This window comes from Cololabis saira, chromosome 15 (genome assembly GCF_033807715.1).
Source record: "Cololabis saira isolate AMF1-May2022 chromosome 15, fColSai1.1, whole genome shotgun sequence".
In the NCBI taxonomy this organism is placed as follows: domain Eukaryota; kingdom Metazoa; phylum Chordata; class Actinopteri; order Beloniformes; family Belonidae; genus Cololabis; species Cololabis saira.
The window spans coordinates 22,108,574-22,124,274 of NC_084601.1; the positions used below are offsets into that span (position 1 = coordinate 22,108,574).

A 15,701-nucleotide genomic window follows, 5' to 3' on the forward strand; every position below is an offset into this window, starting at 1 on the left:
GCATTATAGCATAGCATCTCTGTTAGCTTCATTTTTTTCTGAGGCAAACCCTTAAAAAACCAGTCAGTTTTAATACAATATCTCGTGCCAAATGTCACACGGTTACCTTTATTAACAGAGGTCTGCACAATATCATAATGTATAAAACAAATGAAATAAAAATAAATTGCTTGCATATATAGAATAAAAATGCTTCTTTTTTTTTTTTCCTTTTTTTTTTCCCCCTGGAAAAATAAAAATGCTTCTTGAATAAAATAAAACAAATATCCCTTTCCTGCATAACAATTAAATTAAAATGCACTGCAATTAATATAATGTAGACAGTAACAGGCAGACTTTTCCACTGAGGTTGACAGTTGTGCAAATAAGAAAACATTTGTGCAAATCTCAAATAAAACATTCAAGTCAATTTGTCACAAAATAAGCCATATCAAAATCATAATTTTTTTTTTTTTTTTATCGATATAAACGATATTGTCTCGTACCATATCGCGTTTGAAAATATATCGATATATATTAAAATCTCGATATATCGCCCAGCCCTATCCTGCACTGTTATAAACCCAGACCCTGCCCCGGACCGTGACCCCGGACCGTGACCCAGACCCTGCCCCAGACTGTGACCCATCCCCAAACAGATAAAATGGGTCTGGCTCACTGTAGGTCTGGTTCCTCCTCCTTGTTTAAGGAGTTCGGGTGATTTGTGTACTGCCGTCTTCGCTGACGTCCTTCCTTCAGTCATCTGGCTGTTGTGAAGACCTCTAACTGTCCTCCGGTGGCCTTCAAGGTCGCCGCTGACCTTTGACTGAGTGCCAACAGCAGATCGCTCACATGCAAGGCGTTCCTTAGTTCTCGGGGTGGCTGCTCGTTCTTCCAGCTGGTTGATCTCTGGATACAGGAGTTGTCGTGCGCCAACTCAGGTTTCCTGCTGCTTGCTCCGCCTGTCCCAGCTGTCCTCCGGTGATCACTCTTCCTGTCTGTGTCCACGGGCTGCCGGTAACTGGAGATCAATGACCGACTCCCTGCTCCCTCATGGTTTCATGTCCTGGTGGAGTTACTGGCTGTCCCTTCTGTCCCTGGCATCCAGCAGCCAACACCTGATTTAAACAACGGGATCCTTAAATAATAATGGTTAAAGCAACAAAGAATTTTCCTCCAGTGATTGATACGGTATCATCAAATTAACCTGAATTGAATTGAAACGCTGTACATCATTCAGTCTTTTTCACCTCATTTATCCGTTTAACAAGTTTCCAAACAGCAAACACCTTAACATTTACCTTTGATCTAAAGTGCTTTGATTGTTTTTAAATGTTCAGATGAGTGTGACCCTGAAAACTCTGAAAAGTCTCAGAGTTCTAGTCGGTTCTGGTTTCTACCAGATTAGAACCTCCTCTACCATTGTCAGTGTGTTTTATATCGTCAAGACTGTAATTGGAGGACGACTAACATAAATGACAGTCGTTAACTTATGTCCAGAGGTGGACAGAGTACTCGACCCCAGTACTTGAGTAAGAGTACAAATACTACTGGTCAAAATTTACTCCGTTACAAGTAAAAGTAGCTCAGTCAAAATATTACTCGAGTAAGAGTAGAAAAGTACTTGCTTTTAAAGGTACTTAAGTATCCAAAAGTAAATGCTTTTAAATTTAGAGTAAAAGTAAGAGTAAGAGTACATTTCTTATTTTCCACATCAGTAAATTACTATATTTTTTAATTTTAATTTGATTTTAATTTAATTTTAATTTAATCTAATTTTTTTATTTTGTCTGTGGTTTGTCTGTGCCCTCGTTTTTTACTCGGTCGAACTCAAACATTGAGTTAAGATATGGCCAAGGATTTTGTGAAAGTCCCTGCTCCGAGTCCGGCTCATTATCACACTCAGACGACTCAGCGTAGCCATTGTTGCGGCTCTGTCTTGACAAACGCAGGCTCCTTTGGCGGTATCGTTTTGAGGAGGCTTGACGTATTTCCGCTTTACGTACATCCCAGTGGAGAGCGTGCACTCACTGTGATAGGTCTCCTCCTTTGACAAAAACAGCTTGTGTCCAATAGGATTTTAGGGAAGAAGAAAAAAGAGCAGACCTGAAAGTAACGAGTACTTTTCAGCCTTCCTAGAAATTTACTCAAGTAAAAGTACAAATATTTGTCTTGGAAATGTATTCAAGTAAAAGTAATAAGTACCAAAGAAATCTAATACTCAAGTAAAGTACAAATCCTCTGGATATGTACTTAAGTACAGTACTCAAGTAAATTTACTCCGTTACTGTCCACCACTGCTTATGTCATCATGGATGGATGTATGGATGGATGGATGGATGGATGGATGGATGGATCACTATTTTGCCTGGTATTTAATAAAGGTAACATATTTAGTAAAAAGAGAACGGGGCTCCAGCTTGGTGCATAGAGGATCTCAAAACTACAATTGAGAATATGACGAGCTAAGAGAGCTCTGGAGCTCTTTTAGGGGACCATGGTGGACTGACTGTGTCTGTTATCGTAATTTATTTAGACATCCGATCCCGTTTATGGGAAATTACTGCTGAAACAAGTTAAAGATAAAGTATGGGCTCATGATACAGGAACTGTGAGTTAATGATGGCATAGATGAGGAGTAAAGAACCAGAGCAGGAAACATGATATATCACAGTAGCTTCTCCCACTTTGGACAGATCATGTTACTTCCTGGAAATAAGCTCATTGGTGTTCTCAGCAAGCATTAAGCAAGCATTAATCAATACCACTCTGGATATGGCCTACTGGATCTGAAGCTGATGGAAGAGGCTTCCTGTCTCCAGAGAAACGGGCAGATGCTGGTTTCTGTCCTGGAAGAGCTCTAACATCCATCTACGGGTGGACCACTGATCCCGGGAAGTCCATGAACTTATTAACAGAAGAAAGGTGCCAACAAAGGCTTTAAAGCTCAGAAACCTATGATGTGACTGAAGGCTTCGTCCATTGTTTTATACAGTCTATGTTCTCCACAGTAAGAAGAGGCTCCTCAGAACCCTGTGGGTGACATCATAGGGGTGTGTGTTTAGTTCCCAGGGATCTACGTTAACACCTGAAGTATAAAGATGCACATTTACTTTGCTGTCTCAGGTTTAACATCTTAGATTTCTGCTTCCATTATTCCAGTAAAGCCGACATAGGCCCTTTCATGTCCTGTCTGTCTTCATGGTGCAGCTGTAGATCCTGTTTGATTCTCTCCTGTCCAAATGTAGACAGAAATACCAGCCTACACCTTCGGATCAGTGTCATCCAGACCCAGCGGTGACTCACAGTTTTGTAATATGATCCGCTGCAGAGCGCAGTGCCATGAAATATAGAGCATTCCTAAAACCTTGGGACTATTAATAGAGGATAAAGATGAATGTTCAGGACTCCTCAGATCTGCTGCAGCTCCTCTCAACCACCAACCAGCTCCCAGACGGCAAAACCGATCCACATCCGCTCCCATCAGTACGCCCGCATTGCCGCTTTCTTTAAATAAAACTCTACAGCTCGTAAAAACAAATTTGCACATGAGAACGTGGACAGGTGACAACATATAGACTCAGAGTAGCATCAGAAATGGTTTTCTGCTGTTATGATGTACTGTAAGAATAGGGAGACATACAACCCACCGCAACCAACAGTCCCCCCATAAGGACAGAGGTTTGCACTTTCGCGACGGAAAGTGTTGGTGTACTCACTCACAACCTTTTGGAGAAGTCCAGGAGTGAGTTCATGAGTTCATGGAGACTCTGGCCATCGTGTTCTCCGCCCCTGGGACTCCAACCTGTACACGGACTGGTTTGCAGTGGGCATAACTGTGTTAAAGCCTTGTGCAACGAATTGTATTAATAATAATAATACACTTTATTTATATAGCACCTTTCTTAGCAAAGTTACAAAGTGCTTCCCAAGAACAATACAATACATTAGATAAAAATACAGGGCAAAGTGGATAAGAACATAAGACAGCACTAACCAAGTCTAAAATTAATACAATATTCACACCACAATAAAAGCTCTTCTAAAAAGGAATGTTTTTAGTAAAGATTTAAAAGCAGTGGGGGATTTAGCTGACCTGATCTCAGCAGGTAAAGAGTTCCAAAGTTTGGGGTCCCTGACTGCAAAAGCTCCATCACCTTTGGTCACAAGTCGGCCCTGGGAATGATCAGAAGACCACTACTGGCTGATCTGAGGCAGGCCCTGGCAGGTAGGGGGTTAAAAGTTCTTTAAAATAACTAGGGGCTTGGTTATTTAGGGCCTTAAAAGTCAGCAATAACATTTTAAAATTAATGCGATATTGAACAGGAAGCCAGTGAAGGGATGGCAGAATTGGAGTTATATGTTCTTTTCTTGAGGCAGTGATCAGATGAGCAGCGGGGTTTTGTACCAACTGAAGGCGGTGGAGTGATGATTGAGAAATACCGGTGTAAAGGGCGTTACAATAATCCAGGCGAGAATAAAAGCATGGACAACTTTGTGGAGATTATCAGTAGATAAAAAAGATTTGATTTTGGAAATCAGCTTCAGCTGGTAAAAACACGACTGGACAACTTTCTTAATTTGTTCATTAAAACAAAGGCCAGAGCCAAATAAAACACCCAAATTCCTAGCAATTGGTTTGATGTAGTGTGATAGGGTTCCGAGATTGGCAGCTATCTGGCTGTTTTATCGTAGTTTAATTTGAGAACGTTTTGGAATGTACTACGAGAAGACTGAGAACGTGGATGGGTTTGTCATGGTTGAAGCCACAACGTCAGGAGACAACGTTGATATCAAGGCCACCATGTGTCCCATGGGCTAAACCGTCTTAAAGGTGGAGGTGTGAGACCAGCTTTTCACATCCATGGGCCAGCAGGCACGCTAGGGACCGCACATGACGAGTGCTTCTGAATTATTCCTTGTGTATGGTTTCACAGACCTTTCTGTCTGCCTGGGTACTACCCTTCAACTTCCAGGACTGTTTGCTCGGCCCATACCAGGAATGTGAGTGGTGTGACAGGGGGTGTGTCTAGTCTATGGTTTCAAACGTGGCACACTTCTTGGAGGAGGAAGGTGGAGTCTAGTGCCTGACTCCACCCCATAAAGGATGCTGCTGCGAACAGATGTGGTGTATCAGGTATGTCCATCGGGAGCAGTCCCTGAAGCAGACCCGGGACTTGCGGCGAGGAACTCACCTAGTCTGTGTACGCCTCCGTATTCTGCTGGAAGTTGGAGGTTGGATGAGCAGACATTAATGCAAGAATGTCTTCTTTAACAGATTTTCAGTTCATTCGCTCTCCCTGAAAAGCAGACATCAGTCAGCTTCCTCCCGTTACTGCTATCTCCTACCGTCTCTGTGCACGTTCATAAAGGCCTCCCACCGGCAGGAGTTCCCATGATTCATCCCCAGCAGACGAACAGGGAGCTCCGTCACTGAAGTGTAAATTCCCCTATAAATAATTCCTCTTATCTGTCTCCAGCAGGTGCTTATCTGCTGTGTTCCTCCTTCTTCCGTCTGTCCCATCATCCTCTCTGATGAGCCACAGTGCTGCCTCCATCCTCCAGAGCGTGGGTGGGGCCGAGGCGGACAAGGATGAAAGCAGCGCCTTAGCTCTCATGTGTTAATACCCTGACGCTCATCTGTATTTAAAGACGTACTACCGGACGCTACACCGGCAGATGTTGTGAAATGGGGGGGGTGGGGGGGGTCTTCAGTTGCTTCACTTCAATTTAACACAGGCAACCAAATGAGGACAGGTCTGACCGGCAGGACACGCCCACTTCATGTCAATCACAGAAAGCTGTTTTGGCTTAGAAGGCTATAATGCTAATTCGTTTGACTTTATATTCATTCTGATCAAATCCATCTGTACATCCTCATCCTCAAGTATCACTACTGAGACAATGTCTGATCTTAAACCAGAGCCTACAGAGCTTGCTGTTAGGCTGGCTGGTTGCGAGGGTGGTAGTTGTTAGGCTAGCTGGTTGCTAGGGTCGGTAGTTATTAGGCTAGCTGGTTGGTAGGGTCTTTGGTTGTTAGGCTTGCTGGTTGCGAGGGTGGTAGTTGTTAGGCTGGCTGGTTGCGAGGGTCGGTAGTTGTTAGGCTAGCTGGTTGCTAGGGTGGTAGTTGTTAGGCTAGCTGGTTGCTAGGGTGGTAGTTGTTAGGCTAGGTGGTTGCTAGGGTGGTAGTTGTTAGGCTGGCTGGTTGCTAGGGTGGTAGTTGTTAGGCTAGCTGGTTGCTAGGGTGGTAGTTGTTAGGCTGGCTGGTTGCGAGGGTCGGTAGTTGTTAGGCTAGCTGGTTGCTAGGGTGGTAGTTGTTAGGCTGGCTGGTTGCTAGGGTGGTAGTTGTTAGGCTAGCTGGTTGCTAGGGTGGTAGTTGTTAGGCTGGCTGGTTGCTAGGGTGGTAGTTGTTAGGCTAGCTGGTTGGTAGGGTCTTTGGTTGTTAGACTGGCTGGTTGCTAGGGTGGTAGTTGTTAGGCTAGCTGGTTGCTAGGGTGGTAGTTGTGAGGCTGGCTGGTTGCTAGGGTGGTAGTTGTTAGGCTAGCTGGTTGCTAGGGTCGGTAGTTGTTAGGTTAGCTGGTTGCTAGGGTCGGTAGTTGTTAGGTTAGCTGGTTGCTAGGGTGGTAATTGTTAGGCTGGCTGGTTGCTAGGGTTGGTAGTTAGGCTTGCTGGTTGCTAGGGTCTTTGGTTGTTAGGTTGGCTGGTTGCTAGGGTCTTTGGTTGTTAGGCTAGCTGGTTGCTAGGGTGGTAGTTGTTAGGCTGGCTGGTTGCTAGGGTGGTAGTTGTTAGGCTGGCTGGTTGCTAGGGTGGTAGTTGTTAGGCTGGCTGGTTGCTAGGGGTGGTAGTTGTTAGGCTGGTTTCCTAACCAGTCTCGTAGAGCATCTCTCAGTTCACCTGCTATAGGCCGGGGCTGCTGGGGTGGACTCCCATGATGCATTGAGCATTTTCATCTTGTCTCTTTTATCTCAGTTTACGATTATAAATCATTTACCTGGATCATTCAGTAGCATTGATATTGTCTGTCTTCCGTAGTGTTCTCCTTTTGCAGGTCCTACCATGGTGGTCCTGGTACCTGCAGGTCCTACCATGGTGGTCCTGGTACCTGCAGGTCCTATCATGGTGGTCCTGGTACCTGCAGGTCCTACCATGGTGGTCCTGGTACCTGCAGGTCCTACCATAGTGGTCCTGGTACCTGCAGGTCCTACCATGGTGGTCCTGGTACCTGCAGGTCCTACCATGGTGGTCCTGGTACCTGCAGGTCCTGCAGGTCCTACCATGGTGATGCTGGTTCTTGGTGCAGCTGCTACTCCTGTTCTTTTCCCGAATTCTTCGCGACAACAGCACAGTAGTGGGCTGGTTAGCACTGACACTTCACAGCAAGAAGTTTCTGGTGGATCTTAGTTGTGCTGCGTTTATGTGTGGCGTTTTCATGTTGTCCTTGTCACTCTGTGGGTTTTTTCTGGGTATTCTTCCCACCCAAAAAAAATGTAAAGGCTTATTGGTGAAACTAAATCCCACCAAGGCGTAATATATGTTAACTATAATGTGATTTGATTGCTAGGAGTAATTTAGTCTGAATAGTGAGTATGTAGCAGTGAGAGAAAGCTTGATTGTGAAGGCGCTTCCAGTGGTCTTGAACTAGAAATGTTCTATATACTGTAGGCAGATTATTGTTTTTGTGGTTTTGATTGTTGTTGTGCTTTTGATTGATTGCCCTTCTTGTTGTGGTTTTGATTGATTGATTATTGTTGTTTTTGTGGTTTTGATTGTTGTGGACATGTTCCAGCTGGTTTCTGGAGGAGCTTGTTTCCCTGATTTGTCCTTTTCCGACCGACATGGTCATCATCTACCAGGACTAATCGGTCTGGACTTCAGACCTCTGGGTTGTTCCTCCCGTTCCTCGTGTCTAGCCTCTCCTCTCGTCTTCACACCATCTTGATTCAAGTCTGACTTTCAAACACATCATCAGTATCCTGCAGCTGTCCTTCACTCTGGTGCCTCGTCTTCATGTTTTCTTCACGCCAGCGTCCTGCTGCTGCTCTCCCATCCAAACAGCTGTGCTCCCATTTCTAAATTTAAGCACGAGGTCCCATGATGCAACTGGTCTCACATCCTCTGTGAGCTGCAGATTCTGCCGTTTCCTGTCTGATCGCCTCAGAGTCAACATGTGAAAGATGCTTTTACGTGAAATTAAAGCACCATTAGAAAGGTTTAGAGAGGAGCTCTCCCATGATCCCAGCTGGAAGTTTGGTATTTAACATGTCTGTAATCTGAATAAAAACCCCTCCGTCTCCACAGCATTTATCCTGAAAGAGCCTTAAACATTAAATAAAACATTTTAATCTCATGCAGCACACGATTACAGACGCAAATCCCACTTTCACCTCTTTGTTTACCTGATCATGTCCGAGTTTGAACGTACGAGAACTCAGGGATCAGATTAAAGAGATTAGTCCCTCTGAATCTGTAATTAACGAGTGATGGACAGAAGGAGAGGCTGCAGGGAGAAAAGGAGTCTGACAGTCAGGATTTATTTAACAAAAATCAAATTTAAAAAAAAGAAGAAAATCATGTTTGGAAAAGCATGTTTGGACACAATGCCAAGAGGGAAAGACTGACATCAACAAAGAACAAACTGTGTAAAGCACGTCGATGGTGGGATGATGGCACGGGGGACCTGGACACCTTCAGTAACCGAGTGAACCACAAACTCCACCAGAGCATTCTGGATCCTAGAATTCCACTGGCAAAGTGCAGGCTAGTGGTCTATTTAAGATATTATCATGTCATTAACTTGAGTGTAAGTTATTATTATGGTTGACGGTCCAGTTAGTCAATTAGAAATGGTTCTGGAAAGAGCAAATGGCACTTGGCCAGAGGACCCGCCTGCAGACCCAGTGTTGTAAATAAACAAGCGTGAGAGAGGTCGATGAACTCAAACAGGAAACCCCTCCTCTAACTTCTTACATCTACAGTCTTTAGAATCCGGGAGGTTCCTGGCATTTCCCGCGGGATTTATGTTGTTTCTTGCCTTCAATTTAGTTAAATAATTAAAGAGATGGTGATAAAAGTTTGATGTTGTGTTTGATACTGACATGCACTACCTTCAGATGAATTTTATGATGTTTTGGGTTGAACAGAAACAGATGAGTGTATTTAGCAGCGAGGGGGCGGAGTGTGTAATGACAGGTTTCTCTGTGGTCGCTGTGTTTGTAGTGAAACCGGTCCAGAATCAAGCAGGGCTGAACGGTGAACTTCAGCTCGTGTGTGATGTCCACAGAGGAGCTTTGTGGTATCAGGAGGTCGTAAAAGTCAAGCTGCCGTTTAAACAAATACTTGCTTCAGAGCTGAAAGTATAAAAATATATTTCCAACAGTCGGACAGAAGAATGAAAATTACAGTTCTGCAGTCACAGAGCCAATCTGAAGAAACGGTGCTGGCAGACAGGAAACCCATAATCATCCTGTCAAGATGAGAAGAATGTGCTGACATGAGAACTAGAGAGGCAGGAAAAGTATGTGAACCCTCTGGATGAACCACCTCTGCCTTTACTCTCCTTTAAATGTGACCTGCTCTTCATCTGAGTCACAGATGCAGACAAACGCAGTCTTCTTGGGCTGATAACTAGTTCCTAGCAAGCAACAAGGAAAGTTAACTAGCTTAACTAGCCATTAACTAGCTTGAAATAAGCATAGTTCACTGGTGAGCTACCTGCTCTGTAAACACATATCAAACTATCAAAACTTGAACAAATTTCTCAACTGTCAATCAACAACAGATAAACGTCGTCAGATACAGCATTACTGTTATAAGGTAGCTAGCTAGGATGGATGGATGGATGGATGGATGATGGAGGAGCGGGTGGGTGGGTGGGTGTACGGATTGATAGATGGATAGATTAATAGAGAATGGATGGATTAAAAGATGATGGGTGGATGGATGGATGGATGGATGGGTGATTGGTTGGATGGATGGATGGATTAATAGATGATGGATGGATGGATGGATGGATGGATGGATGGATGGATTAATAGATGATGGATGGATGGATGGATGGATGGATGGATTAATAGATGATGGATGGATGGATGGATGGATGGATTAATAGATGATGGATGGATGGATTAATAGATGATGGATGGATGGATTAAGGGATGATGGGTGGGTGGGGATATGGATGGATGGATGGATGGATGGATTAAGAGATGATGGATGGATGGATGGATGGATGGATGGAGGATTGAATAAGAGATGATGGATGGATGGATGGATGGATGGATGGAGGATTGATTAAGAGATGATGGATGGATGGATGGATGGAGGATTGAATAAGAGATGATGGATGGATGGATGGATGGAGGATTGATTAAGAGATGATGGATGGATGGATGGATGGATGGAGGATGGACTAAGATGCGATGGATGGATAAATGGATGGGTGGATAAGTAGATAGGTGGGTGGAGGGATGGATGTATGGGTGGGTGGGTGTAGGCAGATGGATCAATGGATGAGTAGAGATTAGTAGTTGGATGGTTGGGTGGGTGTCTGGGTCCATAGATGGATGAGTGGATATTTTTCGGCACCAGGGTGTGAACCTCCAGAACCAATTCTTGTAAAAATGGAACCATCGCAGCTGGACTTCTTCCTCTCATCTCTTCAGTCCAGCTGTGTGGACGTCTCTGAGCAGGTTGGAGTTAAGACCACCGCTCCAGATTGTGTTAGGCCTTGTCAAACCTACCTGTTCTCGTCTTTGACCTCAGCTGATTTTCCTGAAGAAAATACAGAACCACAGGGCTGTTTTACCAGATTAACATGAGTCCATCTGCCGCCAGACGGGACAGATGCAGGGTGGATTTAACATCTGGAGTCACATTCACATGCTGCTGTGCCTGTAAACCCAGTCCGGCTTCTCCTGGATGTGGAGATTACAGGAATGAGGATGAAGACAGATGTGATGAGAAGGTGGAGGAGGTGAAGGATGAAAGATTTCAATGGTTTGATCCATGATCCTGAACTTTTCGGTTCTTAAAATCATGTTTGTGTTGCCATCTGAAATGTGTTCAGTTCAAGTTGTCAGTGGACCCCTTTGGGGCTGTTGCTCTGTTAAATGTCCTGAGGACAGGAAGTGGTGGTGGTGTCCAACTCTCACCAGTTTCAAAAATTCAAATCAGTTCAAAATCATCTGGACTCCACCAAGATCAGCAGATCAGAATGGGATGCCTGGGTCTGGGGCCCTCCGTTGTCGGGCCCGCGCGGGTGTCGCCTTGTTGGGGGGGTTCCCTCTCTCCGGGCCCGTCTCCGGTCCCCCCTGCTGCCTCTGCGGCGGGGCGCTCCTCTGGTCCTGGAGGGCCGCTTTTGTGAGGGCGGGTGCGCCTGCCCGCGTCGGCGGCTGGGGCGGCTCTGTCTCTCCGAGCAGGCTGGCTTCTCGCCGGGTGGGGGTCATTGGCCTGGGGGATGAGGGCCTCCTGGCCACATGTCCGGCCCGGACCGGGTGGCCGGGGTTCGCCTGGGTAGCGGTCCGCTGCCGCGGGATCCCTAGCTGCCTCTTCCAGTAGTCATGGGGGCCCAGTCCGCGGGTCTCCTCGGCTGCCACTGGGAGGGGGTGGGCCTTGCAGGCGGTGGGTTGCCTCCCGCCCTCTTCTCGCCCTCTGTGGGGTTGCGGGTGGCCTGGGTTCCGGGTTCTTCCTTGTCGCCCTCTGGTCTCGCGGGTGGCGGGGTTGCCCCCCCCCCACTATAGATACAGTTCAGGTGGAGCTTTGATAGGATTATTACACACACACACACATACATACATACATACATACATACATACATACATACATACATACATACATACATACATACATACATACATACATACATACATACATACATACATACATACACATATCCACACACATACATACACATAGCCACATAGAAATATACACACACACACACACACACACACACACACACACACACACACACACACTCATGTACACACACACACACACATATACATACATTCATACATGCATACATACACACACATAGCCACACATATACATACACATAGCCACACACACACACACACACACACACACACACACACACACACACACACACACACACACACACACACACACACACACACACACACACATACAGCCACTCAGACATATACATATACACACGGAACATACAAACACATAGCCACACACACATAACCACACAGACACACATAACCACACACACACACACACACACACACACACACACACACACACACACACATAACCACACAGACATATACATACATACACACACACACACACACACACACACACACACACACACACACACACACACACACACACACACACACACACACACACACACACACACACACACACACACACACACACACAAACATAGCCACACAGACATATACATACACGCACACACACACACACGTAGGCATACACATTGGCTTGTTCACCTGCATGCTTGCTCTGTAGTTTTTGGGGTTACACCCAAATCATTGCACGTTTCATTTGAACATCACAACCAATGTGAAATTGAATGTGGACACAGGAGCACGACACTCCTCCCTCAAGTAGATCAATTTGAATATGATGATGAGGAACCAGCAGGCCTGGGACACGCTCACCTTTCCTCGGTTACAAAAAATGGGCGTAAAGAACGTTTCTTGTTGTAGGAGGAAACCGGAGTACCTGGGGAAAAACCCTCACAGACACACGGAGCTGCCACCTCATTTTAATGAATGATAATAAATAAATTATGCAATAAATGATGCTCTGGATGCTTCGGCAGCATTCCGAGTGAGGGACATTAAGTCCACCAGTCAGATCTGTGGGTATTAATCATCTACATCATCTGAAAGTGGCCTTGTTCCTGTTCCATCAGGACAACAGGAGCTAAATTCTGGTCTTTCTTGTCTCCTTCAGGTTCGACTACCAGGAGCTGCTCCACAACTCCACCTTCTGTTTGGTTCCTCGAGGTCGACGTTTGGGCTCCTTTCGCTTCCTGGAGTCTCTGCAGGTAAAGACAAACCAGACTGGGCCTGAATGGTCTGGAAAGAGGCAGCTTTGATTTCTGCATGTCTGCCCCTAACTTGGGACTTTAAACCATCTAATCTGGAGGTGTTTTGGGGTCTTGCCCGGCTGGACGGCCCGTCTACAGCCAGTGCTTCAACATAACCACAGAACCTTCTGTCCTCTTAACACTTAATATTTGATAAAGTCTACCAGTCCTTCCTGTAGCAAAACAGTGCCACATAATGACACTGCCACTTCCATGCTTCACAGCTGGGATGGGGATCAGAAGGCTGTTCCCTGTGACCCTGCTCAACCCTGTTTAAAATATACAAATGGGTACAACAAGCATTCCTGAAGGCTGACTGGAACACGTACCATTGGAGCTCAGTTAGAACAGTTCTTGTTTTCACATCTAAGCTCATGCTAATTCTAATTTTAATGTTATCGAGTATTCATGCTGATCATATCTGTCCAGACATCCTCATTTTAAATGGTGCGACTGAAACAACATCTGGAACAAGTCCAGCCAGAGCTGAAATTAAGACTGGTGAAGCTTTGCTGGGTTCTGCTTGGTCTTTAATCAAAGTTCAGAAAACATGACAAGCCTAAAAAGTTAAAGTCTTGGACTTTAGCTATTTAAGCTGCTTTCACATAGAGCGCGGTTTGCACACCGCCGAGTAGGGCAAAGAGTCGGCGCCGAGCAAGGCGCGCATGCGCCCATCGCGCACATGTTGCAAGTTGCTAGGCGACCAAAAAAAGTTTTTCTTGTCTGGCGCCGTTTTCCCACTCGTTTGGACGTACAGTAGCTACAGCTCGGTTTGCAAAATGTATCTGTCCTTGCTTCAAAGAAAAGCCCTGGCTTTAGTTCTTCTTCTGAGGAGGAGGAGGAGGAGACGAGCAGCAGCAGCAAGGAGGGTCTATGAAATCATGAACTCCAGGATTTGGGGGAATACAGGCTCGTACCACTTTTAAACACACCTTGTATGTCCAGATTCTGAGAGATTTCTCTCCACTTTTGTCTCTTCTTATTGAGGTCGCAATAGGCCTGCAGTCTCGCATCCCACAGCTCCTCACACAGACTCATAGCCAGGATAATTTTTTCCTCCATCTTGATCGTCTCTGATCTACAACCTGCAAGTTTTTTTTTCAAGGTCAAGGTTTACTTTATTAATCTCCCACGGGAGAAATTGGTCTCGGAGTAGAGGCCACAATGCTGTAGTACAGAGAGACACAGACGGCACATTAACAACATCAACAACACCATCAACATTAGCGGAGGCATGTGCAGTACTTGCAACAGCACTGTATAAATCAACAAACTAGTGCAAATTGTTAAAAGGCGATGCTAGCGTCATCAGTCTTTTAACTTTACTGTACATGATCACATCATCAGTTGTTAACCAATCCACGTGGGCCGGCTTCTCTCAGCCTCCTATCTTCCCCCCCAACCATTCGCCACCTTCTCTCCTATTGGAGGCGTCGAGATGTAGCAGTAGCAAATACACAATGAATGAGAAAGCCGGCGGCGGTCATCGCTTTGCGCGTTCTATGTGAAAGGGGCTTTAGGCTTGTCATTTTGCTACTCTGAATCAATCCAGCAAGTGAAGAACCTACAGTTCATCTACTGACCACCAGGGTCTGGATCCAGAACTGCAGGTCTTTATACTGACCAGTAGAGTCTGGATCCAAAAGTGAGTTACTATCTATTGACCTCTGTTAAAACGGTTTAAACATCCAACACCGGTTTAGCGGTTTCCCTCTACAGGAAGTGCAGCAGCAGAGTTCACGTAAGTCCACCTGAACCAGCAGAGCTGTTGAAGATCTGTCCACATTGCACAGGTGTGGGAGCGAGAGCAGTTCGGAAGTTCATATCATATTCAGTAGTTAGTCCCCTTTAAACCTGAAGTAGAACCATCTGATGGAGTCTCGGTACCAGAACAGTCCAGCCTCACTTGACTTGTGTTTTTGTGTCCAGGCGGCATGCGTCCCCGTGCTGCTGAGCAACGGCTGGGAGCTGCCGTTCTCTGATGTCATCCAGTGGAATCAGGCAGTCGTCGAGGGGGATGAGAGGCTCCTGCTGCAGGTAAATGAGTTATACAACCTGCAGGACGGAAGAAAGAACCGGCAGACCTGGTTCTGTTTAGGATTTACTCGCACCTTCTATCTTCACTGGGGGAACATAGATCACGGTCCGGTGGGTGGTGTTGCCACCAGAGGCGATTCTGGCTAGATTTACGCCCTGGGCGCCCTGGAACCCCCCCCCCCACACACACACACACACACACACACACACACACACACACACACACACACACACACACACACACACACACACACACACACACACACACACACACACACACACACACAATAAACAAAAAACAAATAAAGACTTACCCCAACAATATATTATATTATTTGTATTATTTTTATTATATACTCTTAAATAAAAAAACGTAACATGAACAGAGAAAAAACAAGATAAATAAAAAGAAAATGAAAATAAATATAGTATAGTATATAAACACTAGGGCTGTCAAAGTTAACGCGTTAACTTAACGTCCTCTAATAAAAATAAAATAAAAATAAAAATAAAAAAAAAACTTAACATCCTCTTAACGCCGACAACTTTTTTAACGCACGATTAACGCGCATTATATAATTTCTGGCAGTCGACGGCA

General features: G+C 45.3%; 1 protein-coding gene across 1 annotated transcript in view; it reads left to right on the forward strand.

The window, feature by feature from the left end:
• Nucleotides 1-15,701, forward strand: part of ext1c (exostoses (multiple) 1c) — a 56,730-nt gene that overhangs the window by 21,578 nt on the left and 19,451 nt on the right. Inside the window, exons 3-4 of the mRNA XM_061741082.1 lie at nt 12,931-13,024; nt 14,996-15,103. Of these exons, the coding sequence (XP_061597066.1) occupies nt 12,931-13,024; nt 14,996-15,103 (202 nt within the window). The remainder of the gene's footprint in view (nt 1-12,930; nt 13,025-14,995; nt 15,104-15,701) is intronic.